This window comes from Saccostrea cucullata, unplaced genomic scaffold (genome assembly GCF_032062105.1).
Source record: "Saccostrea cucullata isolate Sc308-1 unplaced genomic scaffold, CSIRO_AGI_Scuc_v1 ctg214, whole genome shotgun sequence".
In the NCBI taxonomy this organism is placed as follows: Eukaryota; Metazoa; Mollusca; class Bivalvia; order Ostreida; family Ostreidae; genus Saccostrea; species Saccostrea cuccullata.
Window position 1 is genome coordinate 60,157 of NW_026929583.1, and position 26,341 is coordinate 86,497.

Here is a 26,341-nt window from a genome sequence, read left to right on the forward strand (position 1 = left end):
TTGCGAGACATTCCAACTTGATGCCTGCAAGGATGTTTGCATATCAATACATGTATTTTTAATTATTAAAAATCATATTTTTATGATTTTCACTTGATATTTCTGTTGCAATTTGACCTTTTTAATAATTTGACCTCCTACTGTAAGCCCATTCTATCCTTAGGGGCCATGATCCGATTTCAATTGAGTGACCCTCGTAAAGGAAAATAATTTCACAACTTTTCTTTTCTGGTGCAGTGGCATTTTATGCAGACTTCTAAAGAACAGCATACATGTAAAATAAACCTATATATAGACATTGTAAAAACAAGAAACTCGTAACATGCTATGAATGCTGGTTTTATTTCCCCTTCTAATGTGCTTGTATAATAAGTACATTTTGGATAATTTATTTTTCAGCAAATGAAAGCAGAATCTGTTCCACAGTACATATCAATAAATACAGTAATTATGTACTTAAATTCCTCTATCTCTTCAGAGAACTGTTCGCACTATAATACTACACATGCATTGATTTACAAGTACTTAAAGTATTTTGCATTTGTGGAATTTTGTTGTTCTGATGATTGAAAAAAAATATGGTACAGCATTACTTTATCTTTTTGGTTTGCCAATCAAATTATATTACAGGAAAAGCAAATATTTAGAGGTTTCTTTATACATGTATATAATTTTAATAAGGATAATAATATATAATCTTACAATTTACATAAAAATTGAAATGCGTACTTTACCATTACCATATGTATATGGCACAAAGATATTTTTAAAAAAATGAATCTAAGAAAACTGTAGATACCTCATGCAACTGTCTCCTAGATAAAGTCAATCAAATTACAAGTGCTTTACTGTCAAAGTAATTAAAGCTGTTCTAAAACCAATTCTAGAATCCATAATTTAAAGCAATACATCACAATACTTAACTGTCAGGGATACCATAACCAAATTGTTTAACACCAAGAAGCCGTCTAAATGCCCTGTATTCACAATGCAATAAACACTACATGTAAACATGGAAGACAATAAAAATCTTTTGTTTTCTTTATGTGGGTTGGACCTTTATATTAAGATATTCTGAAATTCACGACTACAACAATACTGATATGTAGCTAGATTGTTCGTTCAACATGATCTCTTAGTGAAACATCAAGTTTTGGGGGAAAAAATTGTTAATCTTACATAAAAACAAACCGAAAACCTCATTTTGTTGAGTGGAACATAGGCTCTGACCTGATTACATATAATTAAAAAAAACATAACACAACCAAAGTTTAATATTGCCCCTTAGTTCCATCTCAATACATAGACATAAAAATTATTCTTATTTAATTCTAAGATCTTTCATGATAACATACTATCTATTTTATAGAAAGGGTATTTATAGGCAGTTTGCCTGTTGCCCAATCTATTCAGTATTCTGAATAAATATTGTTTAAATCAACATGCTATTAGATTAGTTCAGAAATCATTATTATAAATGTTACAAAATATACAACGTAAATACATGTACATGTGAATTAAGATACACAATTAATCATTTCACTAGTGTGACAGAGTACAATCATAATTATTACTGATGATATAAAAATAATATCTGATTCAGAAGTTTATGTCTGATAAATCACAATAATTAAGTTGTAAAATCAATATTGTAAGTAAAATAACATACATAATATCTACAGCGTACACTCTGGAGGGAATGTCTGATCGAAGTGTCCTGGGATTGTCAAAGCTTGAACACAACTAACTGCCAGATAATGAAGAATAAATCTAAATTACAGGGGTAAATTATCATGGATTAGGTTTTTGGGGAAGTCATTTCTGGGTGAAAGCCTGATTCGGGAACAATAGGAATGTCACACAACTAACAAGGAATCATTTTAATTCACAGAGGTTAATTTTTCGTGAATTGACAAGAACTTGAAAATTTTATATGAATGGTTCACAGTATTTCTATAATACAGGAGTAAATGAAGCTTTGGTTTACAAGTAGGAAAGAGTTCAATACATACACATGAAAATATGATCATATGGCATTCTATTCAATATTGGCCAAATGTAAACACTCAACATTGTACATGAAGTAAAATTCACAAGCCTCCCAAAGATTGACATGCATGTGGATGCTGTATGGATACATGTATATCATTATGCCAGACAATGACCTCCATGACAAAATACGAGAAGATAATTACTGTTATGGCAACAGTAAACATCAATACAATGAATTGGAAAAAAAACCTGTGACATAATAAAAGTTATTAAAACATGAAGCCTTAATAAAACAATCTTGCAGATTAAACAAACAAAAATAAAAAATGAAAAAATAATCCCAACTGTGAAAAGAACACATGCAATGCTATAAATATATCTCACCAATAAATATGACAACGTCAAACCTCTGAACTAAACTCAGTGTATCCGATTTCAAATCGTGGATGTCAACTGACATACAATATATGCACCAAGACAGGATTTCATATAGAACTCACTGGAAAATATTGAGCCATATCTTCTTTGAGACTTAATTATGCAATATTTCATGTTTTACACTTACACAATACTCATCTATACATGAAGTACATGTAGGTACGATTACTATTGCCAGCAATAGTAAAACATGACAATACACGATTTCCCAGTACACAGAAAAGAGAGTTTTTGGCCTTGATTATTATGCATCAATGCTGGTGAAAAGAACAGAATAAATCAGATCTCGGACATTTTTTCCCACAGAATAAATAAAATCAATATCACAGTCTTCTACTGTAAAACACACTTATAACAAATGTCATGGATGGATCATTTTGCTTGTTTATAAACAATGCGGTAAAACTCAGTTGTAGCAAAGTGGCTGGTACCTTCGCTATATCCTAAAGAACTACGAACTCTAAGTCTCTTAACTCTTGATTCCCGCCTACATTTTGTACCCATTAAATTCAATTTTAATGGCAATTTGGCCATTAAATCTTTGTTTAATACAAAGAACAGTTCTATGGTAATTGATTAATCATTTTATTTCCAGTGCTAGATAGTAAATTATCATTAATTCCAGCTGTTGAAAAAAGGGGGGTAGGCGATATTTTCTGGTGAAATGGAACTTTCAAGAATCACCATATTTTGAAATATTCTTAAATATCATAAAATGTATTTCATATCTTTTCTTATGTTTTACGCAAATAAATAAAACATATATAAATAAATAAAATACAATTATTTAGTTGTAAATAGCTTAAAAATTGGTGAAAAATCAGCATTTTTTCGTTTTTTGTCTATAAACATATGTTCCCCCCCATGAAACACAAAAAGCTTTGGTATAAATTTGTAAAATGACAGTCCATATTACCTGTAAAAAGGAATTTTTGTTTCACGGGGGGGGAAGATGTTTTAAAAATATTTTCCGTTTTCCATTGATTTCTATAGTGAAAAACACAAGTTTAACCAAAATTATAGAGTTATCTCTCTTTGGTATCCCAAATAAGTAACGTTTTATGAAAATTCATATAAAAATCTATAAAAATTTCGAAAATCGTTCGAATATGTTAACTTTTGAGAATTGACTTAGAGGTAGGCGGGAGAACAATACTATCGTTCGTGGTTCTTCGGTATATTTCCATATATTATTAGGTATTCTTTAAATTTATACAGCTTGGGATCCAAGATAACTTCGTTATATCTGTGACTTTGCAATAACTGTGTTTGTATTAAAAGAGTTTTACTGTATTTGCTATATTTGTTAAGTTCCCAAAATATTTTAAAGCCATGGGGAATGAACATAACTTTGCTGTAAGCATCAGTTCATTCTAAGCCGGTTCACTATAAGCCTGTTTTACTGTATACTAGTATATAACAGCAGATCTGAAGAGAGATCTAGACATTACGTAAAGAGATTCTACAAAAGAGTCCCGCATCAGTTCCCTCCTCCTGGCCTTGACCTTTGACCTATTTAGGAATGTATCGCCGACACATGTAATTCTGTCCTTCTTCCTTAACGTATCCGAATTTGGAATAAAATGGGACCATTTTGTCCAGGCACTCGAGGGATACCTTATAACAGCCAACCTTCTTACTCAGTAGTGTTAAAACATCTACCAGTCTGCAAGGAAGACAAAGAGAAAATTAGAGGGGAATACATATGTATCTTAATTTTATACATAAATGTTAAATACACTTTTAAACTAATGAATGTACTTGTGAGCTAAAAGCAACTAAAAACCAGAACTGTCCAAACGGGACAAAATACCCCCCGCTGGGTTTTTCAGAAGTAAGTTTTTCCATAATAAAAATATGTATCAAACACCAATTATGAAATTTTTATTCCAGTGAAATTAATGGCAAGGTCATGACACACCCTTGGGTCATGGGCAATCTTTCAGTGAAATGAGAATATAGTTTATCCATAAGAAAGATATGGACCGGGTTTGTATTTTTCTTCCAGTGACCTTGAACTAGAAATGACCTTGGGTCAAGGTCATGACACACCCTTGGGTCATGGGCAATCTTTGTGTGAAATGTGATAACTAACCAAGTTTATTCATAAGAAAGATATGGACCGGACATGAACTGATATTTTTCTTCCAGTGACCATGAACTTCCCCAAATGACCTTGGGTCAAGGTCATGACACACCCTTGGGTCATGGGCAATCTTTGTGTGAAATAAAAACCTCAAGTTTATCCATAAGAAAGATATGGACCGGACAGGGAAAATTTTCTTCCAGTGACCTTGAACTTTCCCAAATTACCTTGGGTCAAGGTCATGACACACCCTTAGGTCATGGGCAATCTTTGTGTGAAATGAGAACCTACCAAATTTATCCATAGAAGATATGTATCAAACATGATTTTTGAAAATTTTCTTCCTGTGACTTTGAACTTTCCCAAATGACCTTGGGTCAGGGTCATGACACACCCTTGGGTCATTAATCTTTGTGTGAAATAAAAAGTTTATCAATAAGAAACTTTAAAATGAATTTTTCTTTTTAACTTCCCCAAATGACCTTTCAAGGTCATGACACACCCTTAGGTCATGAGCAATCTTAGTGTGGAAGCACTAATGTCCCTCTGTAAGAAAGATATGCATTTCCTTCGGACTAGAGACGGACGGCGGACGGACAGACTACTTGGTTGGTGACAAGGTGTCCTATATCACCAAACTTCGTTGTAGTATAAATTCAAAACTTTGGTTCAGATGAGCTTATCATGTTTAATTAATATAGGATCTAAGGACCATAGGGTTTATATAAGGACTAGAGTTATGACCTATAACCTATGATTTCCTTTAGACACTCAATTATAACTTAACTGTAACTTACAGCTTGCCTAACTGTTTTCCTTGATATGAACTATTCACAACCACATCTTCTATTCTGCCTCTCTGCAATGATGGAAGGAAATTATTGGTTGCATTGATGCTTTTCAAATTTTACAAAATTGGTATGATTTAAGACATAATTTAAATGAATTATTTGCACTCAAAACTTTGAAATGAAGCTTTTTAGGGATATGTTTATCACATGTACATACAGAAGCACACTGTCGTATAAAGTGCATTTCCTTCACCAGAGTGGCGGATCCGACTACTTGGTTGGTGACTGTGTCCTCTATCACCACAGTGTAGTATAGGTTAGGCTGGGATTTCATTAGCTGGAATCGTTCTGAAATTTAAATCATTCAGAATGTCAATATGCCTGAGAATTACATGAAACTAACATGATCAAGTGTCAGTTTGTAAAAAAAAATTTTTTTTAAATAAATGACAAGATACTGGCCTTAGAACATGATTACTCTACATTAATCAAAACAGCAATATTCTTTGTTCTGTCGAAAAGTCCCTATGGTGTTTGACAAATACATGCACTAGCTGACTAGTATTTAGAGCATAATGTATTAGTTTTTGTTTTTGTTTCCTACAGAAATATAATACATTTACAGTAATATCATATCCCACATCGGATATAAATTTACAGTGCAAAAAAATAATTAAAATGAAAATTTTTATTTTGGCAATAAATATCATAAATCAGCATTAATATACTTAAAAGGAATAACCTTTGTTAGGTGTGTGAGGAGAGACAGGTAACCTGATCCCCAAGAAAATCAACAGGGTATAAGTTGTAAACAATGGGCCAAAAAAAACTTAACATAGCTGCTTAAATAAAATAATGTACATAATCAGATATACTTGGTGTACCAACAAATTCAGAGAATTGTAGTCCCCTTCCTTTTGGGTTTTGTTTAAAATTTCCGGTTTGTAACTGGCACATTTCTCATCCTCAAACCCTAAATCTTGAAGGATTTGTGGATCAAATAAATGACACTCCTCAAACCCATTCTGAAAAGTTAAAATAGAAGATATAACAATACATATATTATGTAAACGAACAAACACACTGTGTTGTGACCGATAATAAATAAAAATAGAGTTTTGAAAATTACAAATAAATACACTTGTAACTTATTTTGAACTGGGATGTAAATGAGATCAGAGTAAATTCGGTTAAATTGAACAAATTCATGACACGTTTTTGCCATTGACAACATTCTCTATATATTGAAACGAAGCTTTAAAAGTCACTTAAATTGTTGCTGTATAAATTTATAAAAATCCTTAATATTTGATTAACACGTCACAAAGTTGACCTTTTTCCACGAATCAACAAGCAAGTTCGGGTGCTTATTCAATTCGCTACCGATAAGTATTTGTTCCGAGTTTGTTCACTCCCACTAACTTCCTGGTACATACGTGTGCGATGAATTTTGAAAGGATTTGTGGACCCAAAAATTTTGGCTGAGTTCTTCTTTAAGAATTACAGAAAAGTAGAAATAAGACATTTAATTTTGATACATATATTGTAATCAATGTTATCATAAAAAAAATTCAATTTATTCCATTTTTTGTTGCAAAATGAATGAAATAACTCGGGTAAATTATGATAATGCATTTAAAAATATATATATTTATAGTCATAATAAAGAATAATCAATCAAACCTTTATATTATCATCATGGAATGTTAACAACTTTCAATAACAATAGCAAAGGGCTTTTCAAAAGGCATAAAATAAAAGCTAAGGTAGCTAGCAAGTTTCGCATTTTCTGATTTTATTAAGGCTTTCGCGAAAGAGAGGGAACATTTTAAATTCTCGACTGTCAGCATACCTATATTATGTAAAGAACAGGCGTATACACTGTCTGTCTAGCTGTTTGTCTGTTTAATGCAAACTTTAACCTTCGCCATAACTTTTGAAAAAAAATGATACATACCCGTATTTGGTATGCTTAATCAACTAATGAAGCTCTTTCAAATGACACCAAGGTCAATGACCTTGTGACCTTGACTGTGACGTATATGCTAAAAATAGAGGTTTTCTTGCAAACTTTAACCTTTGCTGAATGCCATTTTTTGAACCATTGACAACACTCTCTATATATTGAAATGAAGCTTTAAAAGTTATATAGCTTTTTTAAAAGACACCATGATCAATGACCTTGTGACCTTACTGTGGCCTATACGCTAAATATAGCTTTCTTGACGGCACACTTTAACCTTCGCCATAACTTTTGAATGAAGAAAGATAGAGACTTAATATTTGGTATGCATACTCCACTAATAAAGACCTTTCACATGACACCAAGGTCAATGACCTTGTGACCTTGACTGTGTCTTATATGCTAAAAGTAGCTTTTTTGAACCTTCACCATAACTTTTGAACCATAAAAGGTATACTTGATATTTGGTGAACTGCACCAATGTAAGCACACCAAAAATTAGACCTAATCCTAACCCTAACCCAAATACACAAATTTTAGGGACTAACCATTTAATTTTGGTGGTGGGAGAATTTTTTTTTTTACGTCCCCCTATATAAATGTTAATTTTTAAAAAGCTCCGTCATATTCTGTTATTCTTTATTTTGTTGCAAAAGCATCCTTGTGAAGGGCATTATAAAATTCAAATGAAGGGCCACGCCCTCATTCAAGGGGAGATAATTGGGAATTAATGAAAATTTGGTGGCATGTTTTAAAAATCTTTTTCTTAAGAACCACTGTACCGGGAAAGATGAAACTTTGGGGAAACATCCTCAATATTTAAATTTAAAAATCATGACCCCCGGGGGTAGGGCGGGGCCACAATGGGCGCAAAGTTTTACATAGAAATATAAAGGAACATTCTTTAAAAATTTCCTCAAGAATAAACAAACATATTTATAAAATCTACAGGTAGTGTAGATTTAAGTTTGTTCACATCATCATAAATGTGCCACAATGGCCAATATATAATAGACATATATAGGAAAAAGTTGAAAATAAAATTAAGAACAACAAAGCCCTGGTCATGGGTACTTATATTTAAACTTTTCAACAGTAAACCAATTTCTACTTTTTCCTAGCAACAGTGCTCAGATTTCATGTCAGGCTTTTTTTAAAAGCGCCGGGGAACATTCAAAACACATCTTGTTTTTTTTTAATAAAAAGAGATGGGGACTTTCATATTTCACATGTAATTTACCTGTGAAAAGATCTTTCCATAAATACTATGAATGTTGACCCCGTGACCTTGCCATTGAAGTTTGACCTACCTTTTCAAAAATTTTAACATTACTTAGAATTGATCACAACATTTTAAAGAGAAAAGAAAGGGCTTGTGACAAGACCTTTCCAAACTTACTACAAATATATATTTTCTAACCCTGCGACCTTAACCTTGAAATTTGAATTACTTTTCAAAATGTCATTATAACTGTTGATTGAGAGGAGATAGGGCGTTCATATTTGCATTGAGCTTTTCATGTGTCAGTGCAATGCATAGACTCAAAAATATGCAGCTCCTTTAAAAAAATCCTCTTCAAAAACTATATTAAATATTTACACACCAAACTATAAAATGCAGTATAATATGTACATTAGGTATGTATAATAAGCATGAATAATTGTTAGCATAATACCGCTCTTGACGTCAAAAAGTCAAAAAATATAGTACACACTGTTTTGTTTTAAAAATGACAATTGAACGGCGTAAATTTATGGCAATTATAATGTAGGAATTTATATTCATGTATAAACTACAAACTATTATCATGAAGCGCTAACGCGCTTCATGAAATATTCGCGAGTTCATAACCTCATGTCAAAAATTGAATTTCTTAACATTTAAAATTTTCGCAGAGTTCTGTAGAAATACTGAATTATACAGTATATACTGTAAACCAACTATTATCCGCGTCATTCTTTATTTGCGATTCGTCAGTTTGAAATCAATTAATACTTTTTTCATGTATGAAACAAATACAAAGCGAAATAATTTGTTTGCGGTGATTAATATCCATCTGAAAAATTAAAGTAGGTCGCGAAATATTTCTCGCACACGAATAAACGTTGGTTTACAAAATAGAGAACACAATGGAGAGAATCTCTGAAATAAATTCTTTGTCAGGTCCTCTTCATTTTGCGTTTTGACCTATTTGGGTACCTGTCTCCGTAAAATGTTGATACGCCCTTCCTCCTTCACGTATATAACTTTTATTTTTTTTAAAAAAAGGTAAAAACTGACCCAGTTTTTGTATAGAACCTCAAGGTCGAACAATTGATCACAGGTTAAACAAAATTCTATATGTATTTATGTTGCATTTAAATTTTATATTGACTTTGTGCAGACTTCTGTCAATTTTTTTCCCATAAAGTCTTTAAATGATACAAATATTGATGATGGTGTCTCTGTTTCTTGTCTCTGAAACCTATCATTGATTAATTTAAAATGTTGGTATAACATGTGGGCGGGAATCGAGAGTCAGCGTGCATAGCTCTTTGCATTGGGAAATTGACCGTGTTCTACGCCAGTCTTCTGTAGTTATATCAAGCATCAAATATTTAATTATTCAAAAATAATATAAAATAGCCTTCGAAAGAGTATTTTCATATATAATTTATCTAAAAGGGTGGAAATAATAAAAAGATGTGTTTATTTTCAATGTCAAAGTTATTGTGATGTTTTATTTTAAGATCAATTTGAATAAAAATTTGATGTTTATGAAATAAGATAAATTTAAATAAGTTTGATCAATTAAATATTTACCTAAAAAGGAATTTTAAATAACTGAAAGATTCAAGAACAATTTGGGTATTCTGCTCTGACAGTTGAAAATAGGAAAAGACGCGTGAAAATAAACATTTTTTAAACATTTTAAATCTAACTGTCAATGTCATTATTATAATGTACAAAAGGTCTTTTAAATCGTCCAGAAAATGTACTGAACTTGGTGTAACTTCAGGACGTTTTAAATATCATAGTCTGAGAATTTGATATACATGTAAAGGTGCAAAAAGAAAGAATAAAAAATTTATTTCATTGCGTCTTTTCAATAAGAGCATTGTGATTTATCCACTCCCCCAGTTTCTGGACAATACTACAAGACACGAACCATCAAATAAAATGGTGTGGCATTCCTCATTAACTGTCATGCTCTGTTATTATAAGCTGTGTGGTGTACTTGAGTTATCGTGTAGGATCTCAAATGATTTTTTTTTTTTGTCAGTTTCTAAGAAAATGCTAAAACTATAAAGCTTGGGTAAAACCAATGCCACCCAAGGTGTTCTGTTACGTAGCTCTACGTGTTCGATGAGAAAACACCCACACGTGGAGACCGTGTTAGTTTTGAGCATCTTTAATAAGGACATAGAACATTATAAGAACCTTTCCTGGAAGTCAGCAATTTGGTTTCCTTTACGTATGATACCTTTGGTGTTTTTAATTTTGAGAAGTTCTAATAAGGTGTATAATATGGATTTAGGCTTAAGACATTAAATAATTCAGGAAATTGTTCACCAAAAGCGATTTCTCGATTCACTAAATATTTAATGAAATATAAAAGCTATTAATTTATATCTTGGATATAAATGCCCTGGCCTATCCCTGGCATTACATTTAATGAAAAACAGTTTAATAAGATTATAGAGCACACCCCAAAAAATGTTAATTTTGTCTTTAAGTAAAGTACCAAACTAAACTAATAATCTAGCATTATGAAAACCTACGGTATAATTATGCAACGTTTATTTTGAATATATTTTGTAGACAATATGTTAAAGGGATTGGAAAAAGTTCTAAAAACTTAGACCGTCATCTCCCCAATTTTAGTCTGAAAGGGCTTGCAAGTACTCCTACAAGTTGAGGACCGAAGCAGATATTGTAGTGTGCATCCTCGGTTGCATCATAAAAGTCAACAAGGGTAAAAGTAACTTTAAAATGAACCTGCTTCAAAATATTTAATCTGGTCATTCATCTGGAAAATGGAAGTCGATTCAGCATCCAAAGCAAGCCTGGTAGTGTGCCTTCTTTTAGATTTTCACAAATGCAAGTTTGGTCAATAAAGGGTTTATCAATCTCAAAAGCCTACAAATATTTAAATAGGGCATTTATAAACACAGACCCCTGGAAATCCTGAAGATGGGATCATGTGCCTAAGAGGAGTAAGCATCCCCTGACGACCGGTTATACCCATCATTAGGCCTAAATATTGATCATGAAGACAGAATATTCCGTAATCAAATGACGTACATGTATATAAACAAAGGCTAACAATGGAATGAAAAACGTTTACAAGGCAAAATATGACTCAATGTTAGATCTATTTGCTATGAAGGTCATTATGATGACCAAAGACTTTACGAAATGCTGACTTTCAACTGCTTTAATAAAATCTGAACTCGGAAATTGTCATACATTGTGATTGGTCATTAACAAAATTATTCTGTTAAAATCACTTTTCTACATAAAAATACTTTGAAGTAGACATATACTTCCACAGTTTTTCATTGACAACACCTATATCGTCTTTGCAGACCAAGTCTTTCTATAAAGTGTTGGAATCCTAATAGGAACCAATTGTGCTCCTTTGTTAGCCAACCTTTTAAAAATATTTCTATGAAGCAGAATTCATTCTAAAATAACTTTTACATGAGAAGTAAAACCTGGCTGTGGCCTTCATCTTGGCATTCAGATTTTTTTTATCAACTGACAAAACTGTTACCAGTACAACCATTCACATGTCTACTCATTAAATCCCAGTGAAGTGGAAATTAAAGATACCACAGAGTCTGCCACAACTGTTTCATATCTGGATGTTTTTACTGACTAAAGATGACAAGGATCAACTTTCAAAATTGAATGACAGCCGAAATGACTTCAGCTTGTCATTCTTGGCTATCCTTATGGTTATTACAGTTGAATAGTTCTCACCAATATGTGCAGGTATATGAGCCTTGGTATCATAGACCTCAAAACATGCTTCTAAGCTTATAGAATTCATTTCACTCCTTTCTGGTTATAGCCTAATCACTATCTGTCACATTATTCTGAGGAGGGACATTTTTGATGTACTATTTACAATTGGAGGGGATTAAACCACAGCTGAGGATTGTCCCAGCACAATCAATGTGATTCACCCTTTTTTAGGAACTTATCAATACTATGTAAAAAAGACAGAACCCAGTTTTCAACAAAAGTTTCACCTAAAGCCTTAAAATTGATTTTGTAATTTATTTCAATCCATAGATTAACTTCATGTCAGATTTTGGTAGAACAAGAGGGACGCAAATCAATAATTTCAAAGAAGTAATTTGTTTATCAGAGCAAGTTATTAATTTGGCTCAATTTTGGAACCAAGATTACCCGAATGTGACACACATGTATATTTCACTGGGACCAAGGGTCTTATCTGAAAGTTGGAAATACAGGAATTTAATTCAAGAGGAATTGAAAATAATTCAATCATTGGTTCCAACAAAAGAAATCTTTGTTTGTATTAATTTGAGAAATTTATGTGAATGCACAATTTTACAATTAGATAAGCATCATATTCTTACGGCAACCAAAACTCGCTCAGTGTTAGGAGGAACTATAACCAACAAACTCTGGCATCTGAGGAAGAAATATCAGGTGTGTCCACTAATTCACAATTATCTACCATACAGCACCTGTGTAAATAACCTTCATTAAAAGAAGATTAATTAAAAAACAAAACAATACAACTAATCTTTTCTAATCTTTAATTGTGGCAAGCAATGTAGCTGTTTATATACGCATTTCATATAAAAATTGACGTAGTTTAGGTTTAGTTAAAAACATAGATAAAGCAGATCACACTTAAAATCAATCAATAAATTTTGTTAAAACTATTGAATCAAGTCTTCCTTGGATGTCAGATTCAAACATTTTACCTTCAGTACAATTAACATGCATTTAAATATACACTGATATGTCTGACAGCCTGCGTGTCTAGGTCTACACAAAAATCCTCGGCACAAAATCAATACGTAAGCTTTAAAAGTATTGAATATTTGAAGATGATATATTAAGGGTAATCCTTTTCTATTGCACTCTTCAAAATCTGACTTCTGTTTACATCACAGACTAAGTCTATCCCTTAAACATGCAGTGCCCATACAAACGTCGTTAATACTTCTGTATATATCTTAAACAAGTTACTACACTGAGCACCAGATTTATACATAAACAGTCTACTACAATATCTCACCGGCTGTATTTAACTATTCTGTTTAAAATATTCTGGGATTTTTAAATGGGAGGAATATTAAAGGTTTTTATCAAATACATTTTAATTCTACAGTAAATAGAACTGGAATCTGATCATTAAATAATCAATGCCTTATACCATGGTACTTTGAAATAATACAATATGCCAAAAAAAAAGTTGTCAGATTTCAAGATACCAATTCTTTTGTATAATTGATTTTAATTTCAATAATATTCATTTTTAATAGGATATAAAAATATCAAACAAAAAGCATGAATTGCTATTCATGTCCTCTGTATTATTCCTTTCATTTTATGCACAAATAATACATTCAATTTATTTAGTTTTTTAAACTTTATATATTGTCATTTGACTGATTTATAATACAGCTTACTACATGTTTCTGAATTCTCTAACAATGGTTATATTGACATTAAGAACAGTTAAAGCTCTTATTTGTGAAAATACAGGGACAACTTTATGGCCTCTCAAATTTTTATTTCTTGAATAAAGAATATCAAATAAATGACAAATTACACTTGACATCTTTAAAATCATGAACACACTGTATGATAAAAAAAAATCTACTAAATCTCTGACAAAATTCAGAAGGGGGGCATGCGTAAAACCTTCATAAATCTATTGGTTCGTTGTAAAACATTTCTTTAAAAAAATAACCAAGGTCAATACAACAAAACAAATACTGGCCCTGCTAGCAACTTTTTCATATACACACTATATCTATATTACTTACTCAACAATAGCTCAAAAATTCTGACAACACATTCAAAATCACAAACAGGCAAGCCATAAAATGAGTGAGTTTTCATCTTGTCTGTTAAAATGCCTACCCTAAAATAAGAGGCCTATGACTCATGTGAGATAAACAGATAAAATTATAAAAGTTCCTGTAACTTGCTATATTATATAACTATTTGTTCTGACACTAAAACAGCTGTCATACAATTGATGCCACATCTAGATAAAACAGAGCAAATTATTCCTATTTCATAAATATCAAAATAAAAAACAGTGTATGGGTACACATACTTGGAAATTTGTAGATTTACATATCATAACATTCACTCTTTTGAATTCATAAAATTCTTCAAATATCCATAAATGGTTTATCAGTACCCTGAAATCGATGAAATTTAATTTATCTCTCCACTTCCTCAATTTTGACAATATAAACATCAAAGTGCAATTCCAGAAGTGCTGTGACTTGTTCTTGCTGGTACATAAGAGTGCTAAATGTTTACGACATACAAGTACAAGTGACAGACACGCTAATCGATCTTTTTCTCGTCTGATTCCTTAATATTTCTCCTCACTCTGGAATATGGCCCTATCTCAGGGTCTGTTATAAAGTCATAAATGACCTTGACCCACGAGTCATAGTGAGGCAAGTTGTCGTAATATTCAGGTGCGATTTTCTTGACCTGAAAAATTAAAGATAAACCTTATAATACATGAAAACCACAAACTTGTCAAATATCTATCAAAACCAATGTTAAATATTCAGAGTATTGGTGAATCATTTCAAAGCCCTTTAAGTCCCTAGCAAATCTTAACACACATATTTGTTAGCATAGAGGCTTATTCTTCATATGTACTAGAAACACCAAAACTAGAAAAAACATGTACAATCCTATAAAATAATCTCTCCATTAAAAAAAACATCCAACTAATTTTAGAAGCCTATTAAGGATAGAGAGGCAAGCTTTCTGTGGCATAAATTTATGATGACAAAATAATTTGTGTGTAAGCATTTAAAAAAAAACATATCTAGCTAAAAGTACAAGGGTTGATCCAAAAGTATTGACACTACAGCTGTAAAATCTTTTTATAAATCATAAATTAAAGAATTCATAGCAGTAGTCATGGTTGCAACACACTGCATTTGGATGAACCCTCATATTTTTTATGCATGGATTGAGAAAAAGGTGCATTTTTATTGAGATTTAATAAGCACAGAAACATTTCAACAAAATGATTGTTGGATATTGGCAGACTTTATTCTACATGAGATCAATCAAGGGTATCCAACAACAACACAATAAAAATTTGAACTGTGTACATTGCTGTCGCTGAGACTTACCTCTGGCAGACGACACCCAGGAATGCTGGGAAAATCGTGATGTTCGTTATGATACCCTACGTTGAAGGTTAAGAGATTCAAGGGGCCGTAATAGGAATAAGTCTCCTGGCCTTTAATAAACATGTAGTGTTCCGAGATAAAATGTCCCGACAGGGGATGTAGCCCTGTCCCTAGGAAAGTCCCTTGTATAAAGTAGAAAATGGCTTTGATACCAAAGTATTTGTACACTAAAACATCAAAGGTCACTTGTACTATAAAGTTAACAATCTCCAGGGTAGAGACTGGCATTGGTCGTATAAACAATGGTCGGAACGCATAGAAATAGGGCTGGAGAATCACCCAGATCAATTTTGAGAATGTACGGTTAAACATCCTGCCCTCGAAATCCGAGGGGATGTCCACGTCCTTCTTCTCATCGCCTTGGTAACGGTGATGCTCCAAGTGGTACTTTTTGAAGGAGACCGAAATAGGAACACCGATGGGTAAATTAGCGATCATTCCCAGAATTCTGTTTGCCAGAGGACGACTGTGTCCAAATGCGAGATTGTGAGCAATTTCGTGGATGGCCAGGTTGAGGGAGTGGTTGATGGTTCCCCCGAACACATAAGCCATGAGGAACACGACCATCCAGGACTGTGAGGAGATGACAGACATAGCCAGAATCTGTAGGGTCACCAGGAACAGGACTTTGTACTTCAGATTGGGGTCTGGGCGCATCAGCTTCTTTATTTGGGGGTATTTTGCTGTAATAATATGAAAAATTTCAATTAGATTGAGTTCATAGAATTTTTTCTTTTTTGTTTTGTACAGCAGTACATGGTAGAGTGTTTATATTTTTAAAGCCTGGCCGATTTGGGACTCAGTTTAAATGCAGAAATCATGGCCAGAACAGACTACAGGCAATGCTATCTTTTATATCAAAGCCAGTGTACAGATTCTTCAAGTGTTGATTGTACTAGTACAATGAAAAGAAATGAAATCTAAGTTGTTACCTCTACAGAGCTACAGAGAACTCAAGCACACAAAAAAACTGAACACTGAGGCTAATACCTTTGTGCATAATAATTAAAAGCCACCATTTACCAAATTACATAATCCATTTATTAAAACCCTTAGCCTTGAGACTTCAAAATGAACCCCTCTGAGCATGGGGTGCTTTACGAAGAAAATAAACAGGCTTTTAAAGAATCTTTCTGAAAAAAAAAACAAGATATTTTCTTCCTGTTTGGACTTTCAAAACTGAATTTAAGTTTTTTAACAAAAGTAATTTTTAAACTTCTGAACTATTCAAGAACTCTTGATTTCTTGATTTTTCACATCATTTTGATGATAAAAATTTTAATTTAATATGAAAGATTCACTGAACATGGGCATGCATGATGGTAAATCTCCAATATAAAAAAATAAATAGTTTAAATATTTATAATCACATGCAGATAATCCATTCTCATTAAAAGAAGACCTTTTTTGTTTTGATTGTCAATAAACATTTAAAAGCAGCTAGAGTCTCAAGATATGAACTGTGTGATTTTAATGATAAACTGATCCTTTTTCTGAATCACTTCATTTTGTGAATCTTGACAGAGCTTTTCTGAAGGCAGCATGATGCTCACCAGAATAAAATACTTCTAAAAGTGTGCAATTAAATTTCAACTGCAAATAGTTTAATTTTTAAATACAGTGGACCCTCATTTATCCGGACGCTTTGGTTCCCAGTCAATTTGTCTGGATATGTGAAGCATCCGGATATCTGAATCACCAGTTAAACAAGACAGAATAACATTTTAAAATTTCGTTCCGATGAAAAATCGTCCGGATACTGAAGCATCCGGATATCTGGCGTCCGGATATCTGAAGGTCCACTGTATCTTGAATTAAAAATCAACACCTTAGTCCTAGTTCCAGAAACAGCATACTGTATGTAAAGTTAGAAAATGGTGCAAGATAAAAAGTGACAAATTGTTTTAACAAAGTTAACCCCCCCCCCTCCTCTCTAATCAAGTCCTCTGTATGCCAAACTTATTTATTTATAAATGGCATAACTGATATTATGTCAGTCTTTAAAGAGTCACAATGAATAAAGCCTCTTGTTAAACATATCTGTAGTTTACTACGATTTAAATGTTCTGTTAAACATAACACATTCTGGTTATTTTCCAGAGAATCAAGCATAGATCACTGAATATACTGAAACAATTACACATAGTTAAATGACCGGCCACATTAAATAAACTGTTCTGTGTTTAAACCATTCCTTATTGGCTCTTGTCCTTTGTTCAGATGTGCGATCATGAAAAGCTAGATTCCAATAAACAAACTGTAACCTATCTTAAATAATAATATTCTAAATGTCTTTCATCTTAAAAAAAAAACCAATAATTTCAAGACCATGTAAAAAAAAAACCAAAAATATATAATTTAATAAATCAAGCCCCTATCCTCACCTCAAACCTTTTTAAAATGTCCGCCACTGCTTAATGCATTACTTCCGAAAATTAGCTTGTGCATTACTCTTGAAATGAAAATTTGACAAAATATTAGATGGCCATTTCATGTTTCAATATTCTTTTATTTCTTTCTTTTTCATTAATCAATCCTATAAGTCGTCTTAATGTCAGTACAATAGCTAGTTTTTATAAGGACCAAAAAATTATGATCCGCCTACAGCAAGATTTATGTAATTTTACAAACTAGGATGCTAATGTTCTAGCGTACGAAATGGTGAAAAATACATCAATCTTAAAAGGATTTTAATTTTAATGGAATGTTAAATAAGGACCGTTATAAAGACAAAATAATCCATAGGCCTAATATTTTGAAGTCAAATGCATAACCTTCATGCACCGGCATCATGCATCAGCTGTGCACGGCGATACTTCTATCTTGTAACGTTTTAAAAAATACGAAAAATAAAAAGTTCATTATTTAAATACCCATTATTTCTTTCCTTCGTGTCGCATGTGGTTCCTCTGTGTACACCCATTCGTAATCTTCTCTTGACACTCGTGCGCCCATTTTCAGTATCAGTCTTGATGAAATGGCAGTCACGGCCCTTCTGATCGCCTCACACTTCGATCAATCGTACCACTGCACTAACGAGTCACGTGATCACCTATGCAAAACAAGTCATGTGACTCAGAAGTAACTACGCGATTTGACCCCCAACGAAGGTATCCCCGCCATTAACGTCAAACCAACATGGCGTCCGTCATCGGTTCCGAAGTAGAAATACAGGAGGTGGAGGTGGAATCCATCCCGGTTGAAATGCCCATAGAGACAGTTGAAACAACAGACGAGACAGTTGAAGTTCAACCTATGATAGCTCTACAACCGCTCCCAGATGCACAGGAAGAAATTGTTTTACAGACAAGAGAAGAAGTTGTAGGTGATCCAAACCTCGTGTATGCGGATTCTATACCTGTACCAGCCCCTGAAATTGAAATAAGTACAGAGGAGACACATACGTTGAAGAGAGGTAGAGGCGGAAAGAAGAAGGGTGCTAAAAATCGAGGACTTTTAAGCGGTTTAGGCACGGAACTAACTCTTGACTCACCTTCTTCAGCTAAAAAATGGGAACAGAAACAAGTGCAAATAAAGACACTGGAAGGAGAATTCTCTGTGACTATGTGGGCTACAGGTATGAAATAACGTAAATAAAGCAAAGGTTGGTTTGTTGTTAATTTATTTCGTTTTTATTTTAGTTTTAAATGTGTCTAGTTTGTTGCTAAAATGAGCAAGCGATTAGAATAGGTCGGAGTGCTCAAATGACGTCACCATTTCAGGCGCCCCCGAGATATGTATATTTCCTATGTATATCGACCGTTGTCATCTTAGTGTTTTTGATATTTACTCAAATGTAGCTTCATAATCGTCTTTGTTTTGGTTTGGTGTCGGCCATCATGTTTTGCTGGGCGCCGCCATGTAAAGAACATGGCGGTGGTTTAGCAATGGCGACTGGCGGCCATTTGTATCAGGTACATGACTACTTTGCAAAAAATTCATAGTAAAGAGGGACAAAGCAAACACAAAATATCTGTAAATTGTTAGCCCAGTTCCTTTTTATTTTGATTTGACTATCATTGAAGCACTACCGTGCCCTGAATTTGCAATATTAGCGAACATTCTTCAGCCGTAGCAGTCGACCTTGGTTATCAACAACATGGCTTCCTTGCCGAATTCACCATCTTGGCTCAGGTTCAGAATTTGTGACGTCAGTAAAAATTGGCCAATCACATTTCAAGATTTCCATAAGAAGGAATTTATTGTAAAAATGTTAAAGGAAATAAATTAATTTTAAGATAAAATTAAATACAGTGTTTAGTACTTAATAATCATTTAGATTGAAATTCTTGATTAAAAGAAGAAATAAAATATGAAAGAGGTATTGATAATTTTATTATCATTGTTGATGTCAATATTTTAAACCTCATTTTATTGTAAAAATAAATTTACTTAGCAGGAGTTAAAGATTTTAAGATTTTTAAAATTTCTAAAATTTCTAAAATTATTTAATTAAGATTAAAAACTTTTTTTTTAACCAAAAACCAATTTTTTTTTCTCCATGATGTCCTGTGCAGGCTAATATTGCCAACATTTTTGAGTATCAATTGGAATTAAATATAAAGCACTTTACTGATTACGAAAATTTCAAGAGAAAAAAAAAGGAACATTCGGACAAAATTAAAAAACAAATATTTATCAACGTAAATTTTCTAATCGCCATGTGGGCTACTTGAACATATTTTAATATTATATATTATTTATAATTTTAAGTCGCCCACAAGGAATATTGGTCGCAAATGGCGAGTGGGCGACTGTTAATTTCAAACCCTGAGCGATCATTATGATTGATTTCTGAGTTAAAACTAAATGCATTTGCCATACTTTCGAGCTATCATTATTTATCCAGAACTTTTATATCAGCCTTTCTGCTGCGAACAAAAACGAAAGTAGCCCGTCACCGCAGCAGAAACATCCAAGTCTTTAATGCGTGCTTTTCAGAATTTCGATTGTCGGATGCTCTCTTAAAGTTTATATTCAAAATTTTGTAATTAATTACGTACAGAAAGACCAGTTCTTCATGACCAGCGTATTCATTAAGTTTTTTGCGCATAAATTTTAACACTAGGCATAAAATACACGCAAGTGACCCGGAATTGGAGACGACCCGGAATTGGCGACTCCACTGTAATATATATACATTTGATTTCTCAAATTTGCAGTACACTGATTCAGACAATAATTCAACAGAGATGTTCAGTTACAAAATTTTAAGCTGTAAACAGAGATGTTAATAGTTTTGCTCCAATATTTTTGTGGACCCAAAGTCTGATTTACAAGTGATATTGTGTTGTGAAAGGTGAATTGGCAATTCGTTGCCCTTGGAATATTAGAAAAACCAAACTTTTTAGATAAAAAAAAAATGTAGCTCAAAAGCTGAAATAAGTTTTAAATTTCTTAAAAGTGATTTTTTTTTTTGTTAAGGAAGAAAATTGTAATATAATTATTTTTCTCCAGGAACAGATGATAAGATAAAGCTAGAAGAGGATGCCTCAGTATCTGAAACTGATGCAGACTTCACAGAGTACATGACAGGCAAGAAACTGCCACCAGGGGGCATTCCAGGACTTGACCTCAGTGACCCCAAACAGCTGGCAGAGTTTGCAAGGTATCTCACAGTTCTTAGTGGTCCTAGTTAGTATATATTGATATAGCTTCATTAATTAAAACCATGGAATGTAATTGATGAATCTGGATTGTATTTCTTCTATCATGGGAACACAAAAATTTCACCCTTAGATGTACACCGTATGAGATATGATCACTCTCTGTTAATTAAAATTTTAGGATTAAAATAAAGTATTATAATGATAATTAATTACCATATTACATCAATGCAGTAAAGTTAAATGATTTAGATCATTATTTTTTTTTTTTTTGCAGCCTAAATAATTTCAATAATAAAATATTTATCTATGGATTACAGGAAAATTTCCATATGTAAAAATCTTGTGCAGAACACATTCTTTGAAATTAAACTTGAAATTAATTTTTGAATCAGCATTAAAAATATTAATTTGATCTGTCTATGCCGGTGATTATGTGTGAGGGTGAATACATTCAGAGGTCAAACTATTTATAATGCAGTAGGGACGTGCATGAACTTGGGAATATTTTTTCTGTAAGGGCTAGCATGAATGTTGTGTGTGAATGCAGTTTGCTTCACTTCTTCTCCATTGGGTGAATGCCTGCAATTTGCAAATTTGACGTAAAGAATGATGATTTTAAGATATTTTTCTCTTCACTTTAGTAGTAAATTCCTATACACATATTATTATCAGTGAATATAACTGGGGCGATAGCGTTAACTTGATTTGGGTGCAGGCGTCCTTGAGTGCTGACACAGGGAGACCTAAGTAATGATCTGTTTTGTTATTGTCTCCATTTTTCAGTCTCCAGCACAGGGACACAGCTCTGCTGCAGCACTCAAGGTATTTATCTCACCTGGTTAAAGGGGAACCCCCCTCTGTCGCTCTTCTATTTTTATCCTGCTACTGAGTAGGATTCTCTTGTCACTGAAACTGTCCGCTGTTGGGTTCTTTGATTCCAAAATTCTTGGCTCTTATTTTTCTTGGCATCTACTCTTTTAGGGAAAAAATAAACTTATTGATGAAAGACCCTAGTATGCCTTAATTAAGAAATAGAAGGGAATTTAAAAAATATATTTTTGCAGCTTTCAGTGACAAGAGATAGAGCTTTTTTGTCTGTGTCTCTCTTCCATTTCCACTAATGATTTAGCACAAGCACTAGAAACTCTTTATTTTGCCACAATTTTATTTTCTTCCCTCTGCTTGCTTTGAGTAGGAAGTAAAAGTTGACAAAAATCACTCTTAACATATGTTTTTGATTTATGTGGATGATGATTGCTTTGTATGGAACTAAGTACAAAGTCACTTGAATCAGAAAAAAATTATGAAAATGGTTTAGATAAAAAGGTTCAGGACTTGCCATTGATATATTTTATGTCTGCTTAATGTAGGTTTTAATTAAGAAAAATGCATTGATGTAATTGTTGTCTTGAGATATGAAATTCTGTGAAGGTGCACACCAAAGCTTCACGACAAATCATTAATGTAAGATTTATCTTTTTTTCAGAATTAAGCCCAGAAAGCCAGCAGATGATGTGCCGCGGACAGTCCCATGCCCTCACAAGGTAGATCTAATGCTTAATTAAGTCTTCTTCTTAACTTCAGGACACACAACCCAAGTGTTCATGTGTTTCATGTGTCTTTGTAAACTTCAATAGTTTGGTTCTACATATCCAAGTTATTTTCAGTATATTAATTATGCAATATATTTTTGCCCCTCTCTTTATGTTTATGGTTATTGTGCTAGGGTTGCAGTAAGATGTTCCGAGATAACTCGGCCATGAGGAAACATCTACACACACACGGTCCCCGAGTTCATGTCTGCGCCGAGTGTGGGAAGGCATTCGTGGAGAGCTCCAAACTCAAAAGGCATCAGCTGGTCCATACGGGAGAGAAACCCTTCCAGGTATATACTTATATTTTATATGTAAATTTATCTCAAGACAAACTCTCTGAGATAAGTTTTCTAGCTTTGTTGATTTCACATTTCTTGGGTTTTGATGGTCCATTTTGTGTGATTGACAGTGTACGTTTGAGGGCTGTGGCAAGAGATTTTCTCTGGACTTTAACCTCCGGACTCACGTCAGGATCCACACCGGTGACCGTCCGTATGTCTGTCCGTTTGATGGATGTAACAAGAAGTTTGCCCAGTCCACAAATCTCAAGTCTCACATACTGACTCACGCAAAGGCTAAGTAAGTCCACTAATCTAAATATGCTGAATAACCCTAACCTAGCATTTTGTTGTAGTAATGTTATATCTATTAATAGTTTATTTACTTTTTTATGTGTTTATTTTCAGTAATGTGATATCTGTACAGTTAGGCAGTGACAGTAATAGCAGCGTAGATCTGTAAGTACTGGTCGGGGAGGAGAAAATTCGTCAGTATATGTGTAATATCTCAAAATTCATTTTACCATTACAAGTAAATACAGTAGCAAGAAAAATCTGCTTTTCCTCATAGCAGTTGATTAACTTTTTAGAATAGCAATTCTATTACATTTTGATTTGAAACATGTTTTCCAAATAAACATTAGGGATCGATAGAAATTCATCAAGATATTTCTTTTGTTTGTAGAAATCAAGCCACAGCGTATCAACTGCCATCTTCACAGTAAGTAGATGTTTAATCTTTGTTAGTATTGGAGGAATTTAATATAAAAAAAAAACAAACATAAAATTCATCAAGACCACCCTATATTAATTAACCAGATATTTTTATCCAAAGTATTTGTGTTCTGGATTTTGTCTTACGGTATAAAGTATTCATATAAAGGCAGGTCCCAATGTCCAGTTTATGTAAATGTCATCTTTTTTATAATGGACAAAATATCTAAGTTATTGTAAGAAAACGGATTGAATTGATTACTGACAGATCTAGCAAGTTAATTAGAATTTCATTTTTTTTTCTTTTGCAGAGAGACAATGCTAATAGGGTATGCCTATGAAGAGCAATGATATTAAAATCTGAGGTAAGAACAATTTTTTTTTCTTTTTCAGGATTCAAAAAAGCAGCAATTCTCTCATCTCGTGAAATTTTTATTATTATTACCCGGTAAAAGGATTTTTGTTTTTTACAGATACATACAGGTTTTCTTTTTGGAGTAATCCTTTGGACATTTTGCCCTGATACCAGCAATCTGTGAAGAATATACAGACTTTGACTGATGACCATCAAGGTCAAGGTCATTGTTGTCCAAACTTGGGTCTCGGACTTCGGCCTCGGGTTGTGGTCAGTGACTGTCTGCCTCATTAACATTTCATCCTCATGTATTATTTATTATGTTGTTCACTGTGGAGTGGATTCATTCGAGAAGTGCTTTTCTGACACTTGATAAAGTTAAGCCAGTTGGAATTGTGTCATGCCTTTCTTCAATTCGTCTCCATATATTTATTTGTTCAACACTGATAAATTGTCTTCATGCACAGAAACTATTTTGCTGCCCAACAAAATACTTACAGAAATTAGAGTGGTTACTGTTCCTGTTTAATGTAGCCTTTTGAAGCGTTTTATAAAATATTGAGACATGTTAACAGATTCTCTTGGTGTGTACATACATGTCATATCTTCACACAATTTATCCCGCTCTTTTCTGGCCGACACTGGGTTTCATTAGTTTGTTTACATATAAACCCATCACCACCATTTCTACACCCCTCCCCCCTAACATTCACACATATCCTATCAATGCAAACAACAAACTAAGTATTCAGTAAGAAAAGCAGCATTTTAACATCATATTTTAATGATGTATTGTTCATGCCAGTGAGGGATAGATATCAGTTTTATACGGAACTATTTATTGTAAATCTAACATGTACAATTTGACCTTTAACACTCACTTTAATTTTTAAAATTATTTTGCTAAAATTCAAACAAACTTGAGATCAGAGAAATCCCTCTCCATTTCCTGTTTTTAAGTTTATTTTTATCTGAATTATTTGGTGCAACTGCTACGGTGTATAAAACTTAAAGGGAGGCAATAAATTGTCATTCCTCAATGGTCTTCTCTTGAAAATAAAAGTAACAAAATATTTTTTGTGTTGTTGTGTTTTTGGGCAAGCTTTTTCTGTAGGCTAATACTAGACCCAAGGGACAATATAAATCAATCTGGCCACTGGGAATTCAAGTTTATTAAAATGCTTTATAAAAAGAATTAACATACAGTCCTAAACTAGAGAGAAACAATTACTTCAAGTTTTCTATCTGAAAGATATTTTAAAGGTGGACATCCTCATCTATACTCGCTTAAACAATGATTTATTTAGTTACAACTACTTCATACGATCAATAGCTGATTGTAACAAGAGGCCCATGGGCCTTATCGCTCACCTGAGTAACTTTTGTGATGCAGTTCTTTACCAGATTTCCCCTCTTCTTATATCTATTGTGGCCCCTTACCCACCCCCCCCCCCCACCCACCCCACCCCGTCTTGATTTTAATAATTTAGAATCTACACTACCCCAGGATGCTTCCACCTAAGTTTCAGCTTTTCTGGCCCACTGGTTCTTGAGAAGATTTTTTCTATATATTTCTATATAAAAATCGGATTCCCTATTTTGGCCCTGCCCTACCACTGGGGTCATGATTTTAACAATTTAAAATCTACACTACCCCAGGATGATTTCACATATGTTTCAGCTATCCTCGCCCACTGGTTCTTAAGAAGATTAGATTTTTAAAGGTTATTCCTATGTATTTCTATGTAAAACTTGGATTTCCTATTGTGGCCCCACCTTACCCCCGGGGGTCAAGATTTTAATAATTAAGATTCTACACTACCCCAAGATGCTTTCACATAAGTTTCAGCTTTACTGGCCCAATGGTTCTTGAGAAGAAGATTTTTAAAGACTTGCTCTATATATTTCTATGTAAAACTTGGATTTCCTATTGTGGCCCCGCCCTATCCCCGGGGATTATGATTTTTATAATTTAGATTCTTCACTATCCAAAGATACTTCCGTATTAATTTCAGCTTTTCTGGCCCAGTGGTTCTTGAGATTAAGATTTTTAAAGATTTTTCCTATATATATTTCTATGTAAAACTTGGATTTCC

The 26,341-nt window shown here is 33.1% G+C and overlaps 2 protein-coding genes across 4 annotated transcripts; one reads left to right on the forward strand and one right to left on the reverse strand.

Annotated features, from left to right (window-relative positions):
• Positions 1-323: 323 nt before the first annotated feature.
• LOC134281275 (sphingolipid delta(4)-desaturase DES1-like) lies at positions 324-18,754 on the reverse strand. Its single transcript, XM_062763749.1, has 8 exons — positions 18,568-18,754; positions 15,635-16,377; positions 14,824-14,975; positions 14,479-14,488; positions 6,192-6,332; positions 5,525-5,659; positions 5,314-5,375; positions 324-4,096 (listed from the first exon to the last, which is right to left on the reverse strand). Exons 1-8 carry the CDS (start codon positions 18,647-18,649, stop codon positions 3,943-3,945), a joined length of 1,479 nt encoding a protein of 492 aa, XP_062619733.1. The 5' UTR covers positions 18,650-18,754; the 3' UTR covers positions 324-3,942.
• A 7-nt stretch (positions 18,755-18,761) lies between these two features.
• Positions 18,762-25,320, forward strand: LOC134281283 (transcriptional repressor protein YY1-like). 3 transcript variants are annotated; one of them, XM_062763759.1, is made up of 10 exons: positions 18,763-19,271; positions 21,152-21,302; positions 22,087-22,125; positions 22,790-22,847; positions 23,030-23,188; positions 23,308-23,477; positions 23,585-23,635; positions 23,862-23,897; positions 24,202-24,255; positions 24,364-25,320. In XM_062763759.1, the coding sequence occupies exons 1-9, from the start codon at positions 18,833-18,835 to the stop codon at positions 24,239-24,241; spliced, it is 1,143 nt and encodes a 380-aa protein (XP_062619743.1). In that variant the 5' UTR covers positions 18,763-18,832; the 3' UTR covers positions 24,242-24,255; positions 24,364-25,320. The 3 variants fall into 3 exon arrangements, with proteins under 3 accessions (XP_062619745.1, XP_062619743.1, XP_062619744.1); XM_062763760.1 differs by lacking the exon at positions 22,087-22,125 and having other exon boundaries at positions 18,764-19,271; XM_062763761.1 differs by lacking the exons at positions 22,087-22,125; positions 23,585-23,635; positions 23,862-23,897; positions 24,202-24,255; positions 24,364-25,320 and having other exon boundaries at positions 18,762-19,271; positions 23,308-23,481.
• Positions 25,321-26,341: the final 1,021 nt, after the last annotated feature.

Excerpts from the sequence above, each read along its gene's own strand:
- LOC134281283 (XM_062763759.1), top strand. The coding sequence starts at position 18,833 with ATGGCGTCCGTCATCGGTTCCGAAGTAGAAATACAGGAGGTGGAGGTG. Across the intron at positions 23,189-23,307 it reads CGGGAGAGAAACCCTTCCAG|TGTACGTTTGAGGGCTGTGG; the intron begins GTATATACTTAT and ends TGTGATTGACAG. Across the intron at positions 23,898-24,201 it reads TATCAACTGCCATCTTCACA|AGAGACAATGCTAATAGGGT; the intron begins GTAAGTAGATGT and ends TTTCTTTTGCAG.
- LOC134281275 (XM_062763749.1), bottom strand. The coding sequence starts at position 18,649 with ATGGGCGCACGAGTGTCAAGAGAAGATTACGAATGGGTGTACACAGAG. Across the intron at positions 16,378-18,567 it reads ACGAAGGAAAGAAATAATGG|CAAAATACCCCCAAATAAAG; the intron begins GTATTTAAATAA and ends ATATTATTACAG. Across the intron at positions 5,660-6,191 it reads ACAATTCTCTGAATTTGTTG|TCAGAACGATTCCAGCTAAT; the intron begins GTACACCAAGTA and ends ATGATTTAAATT.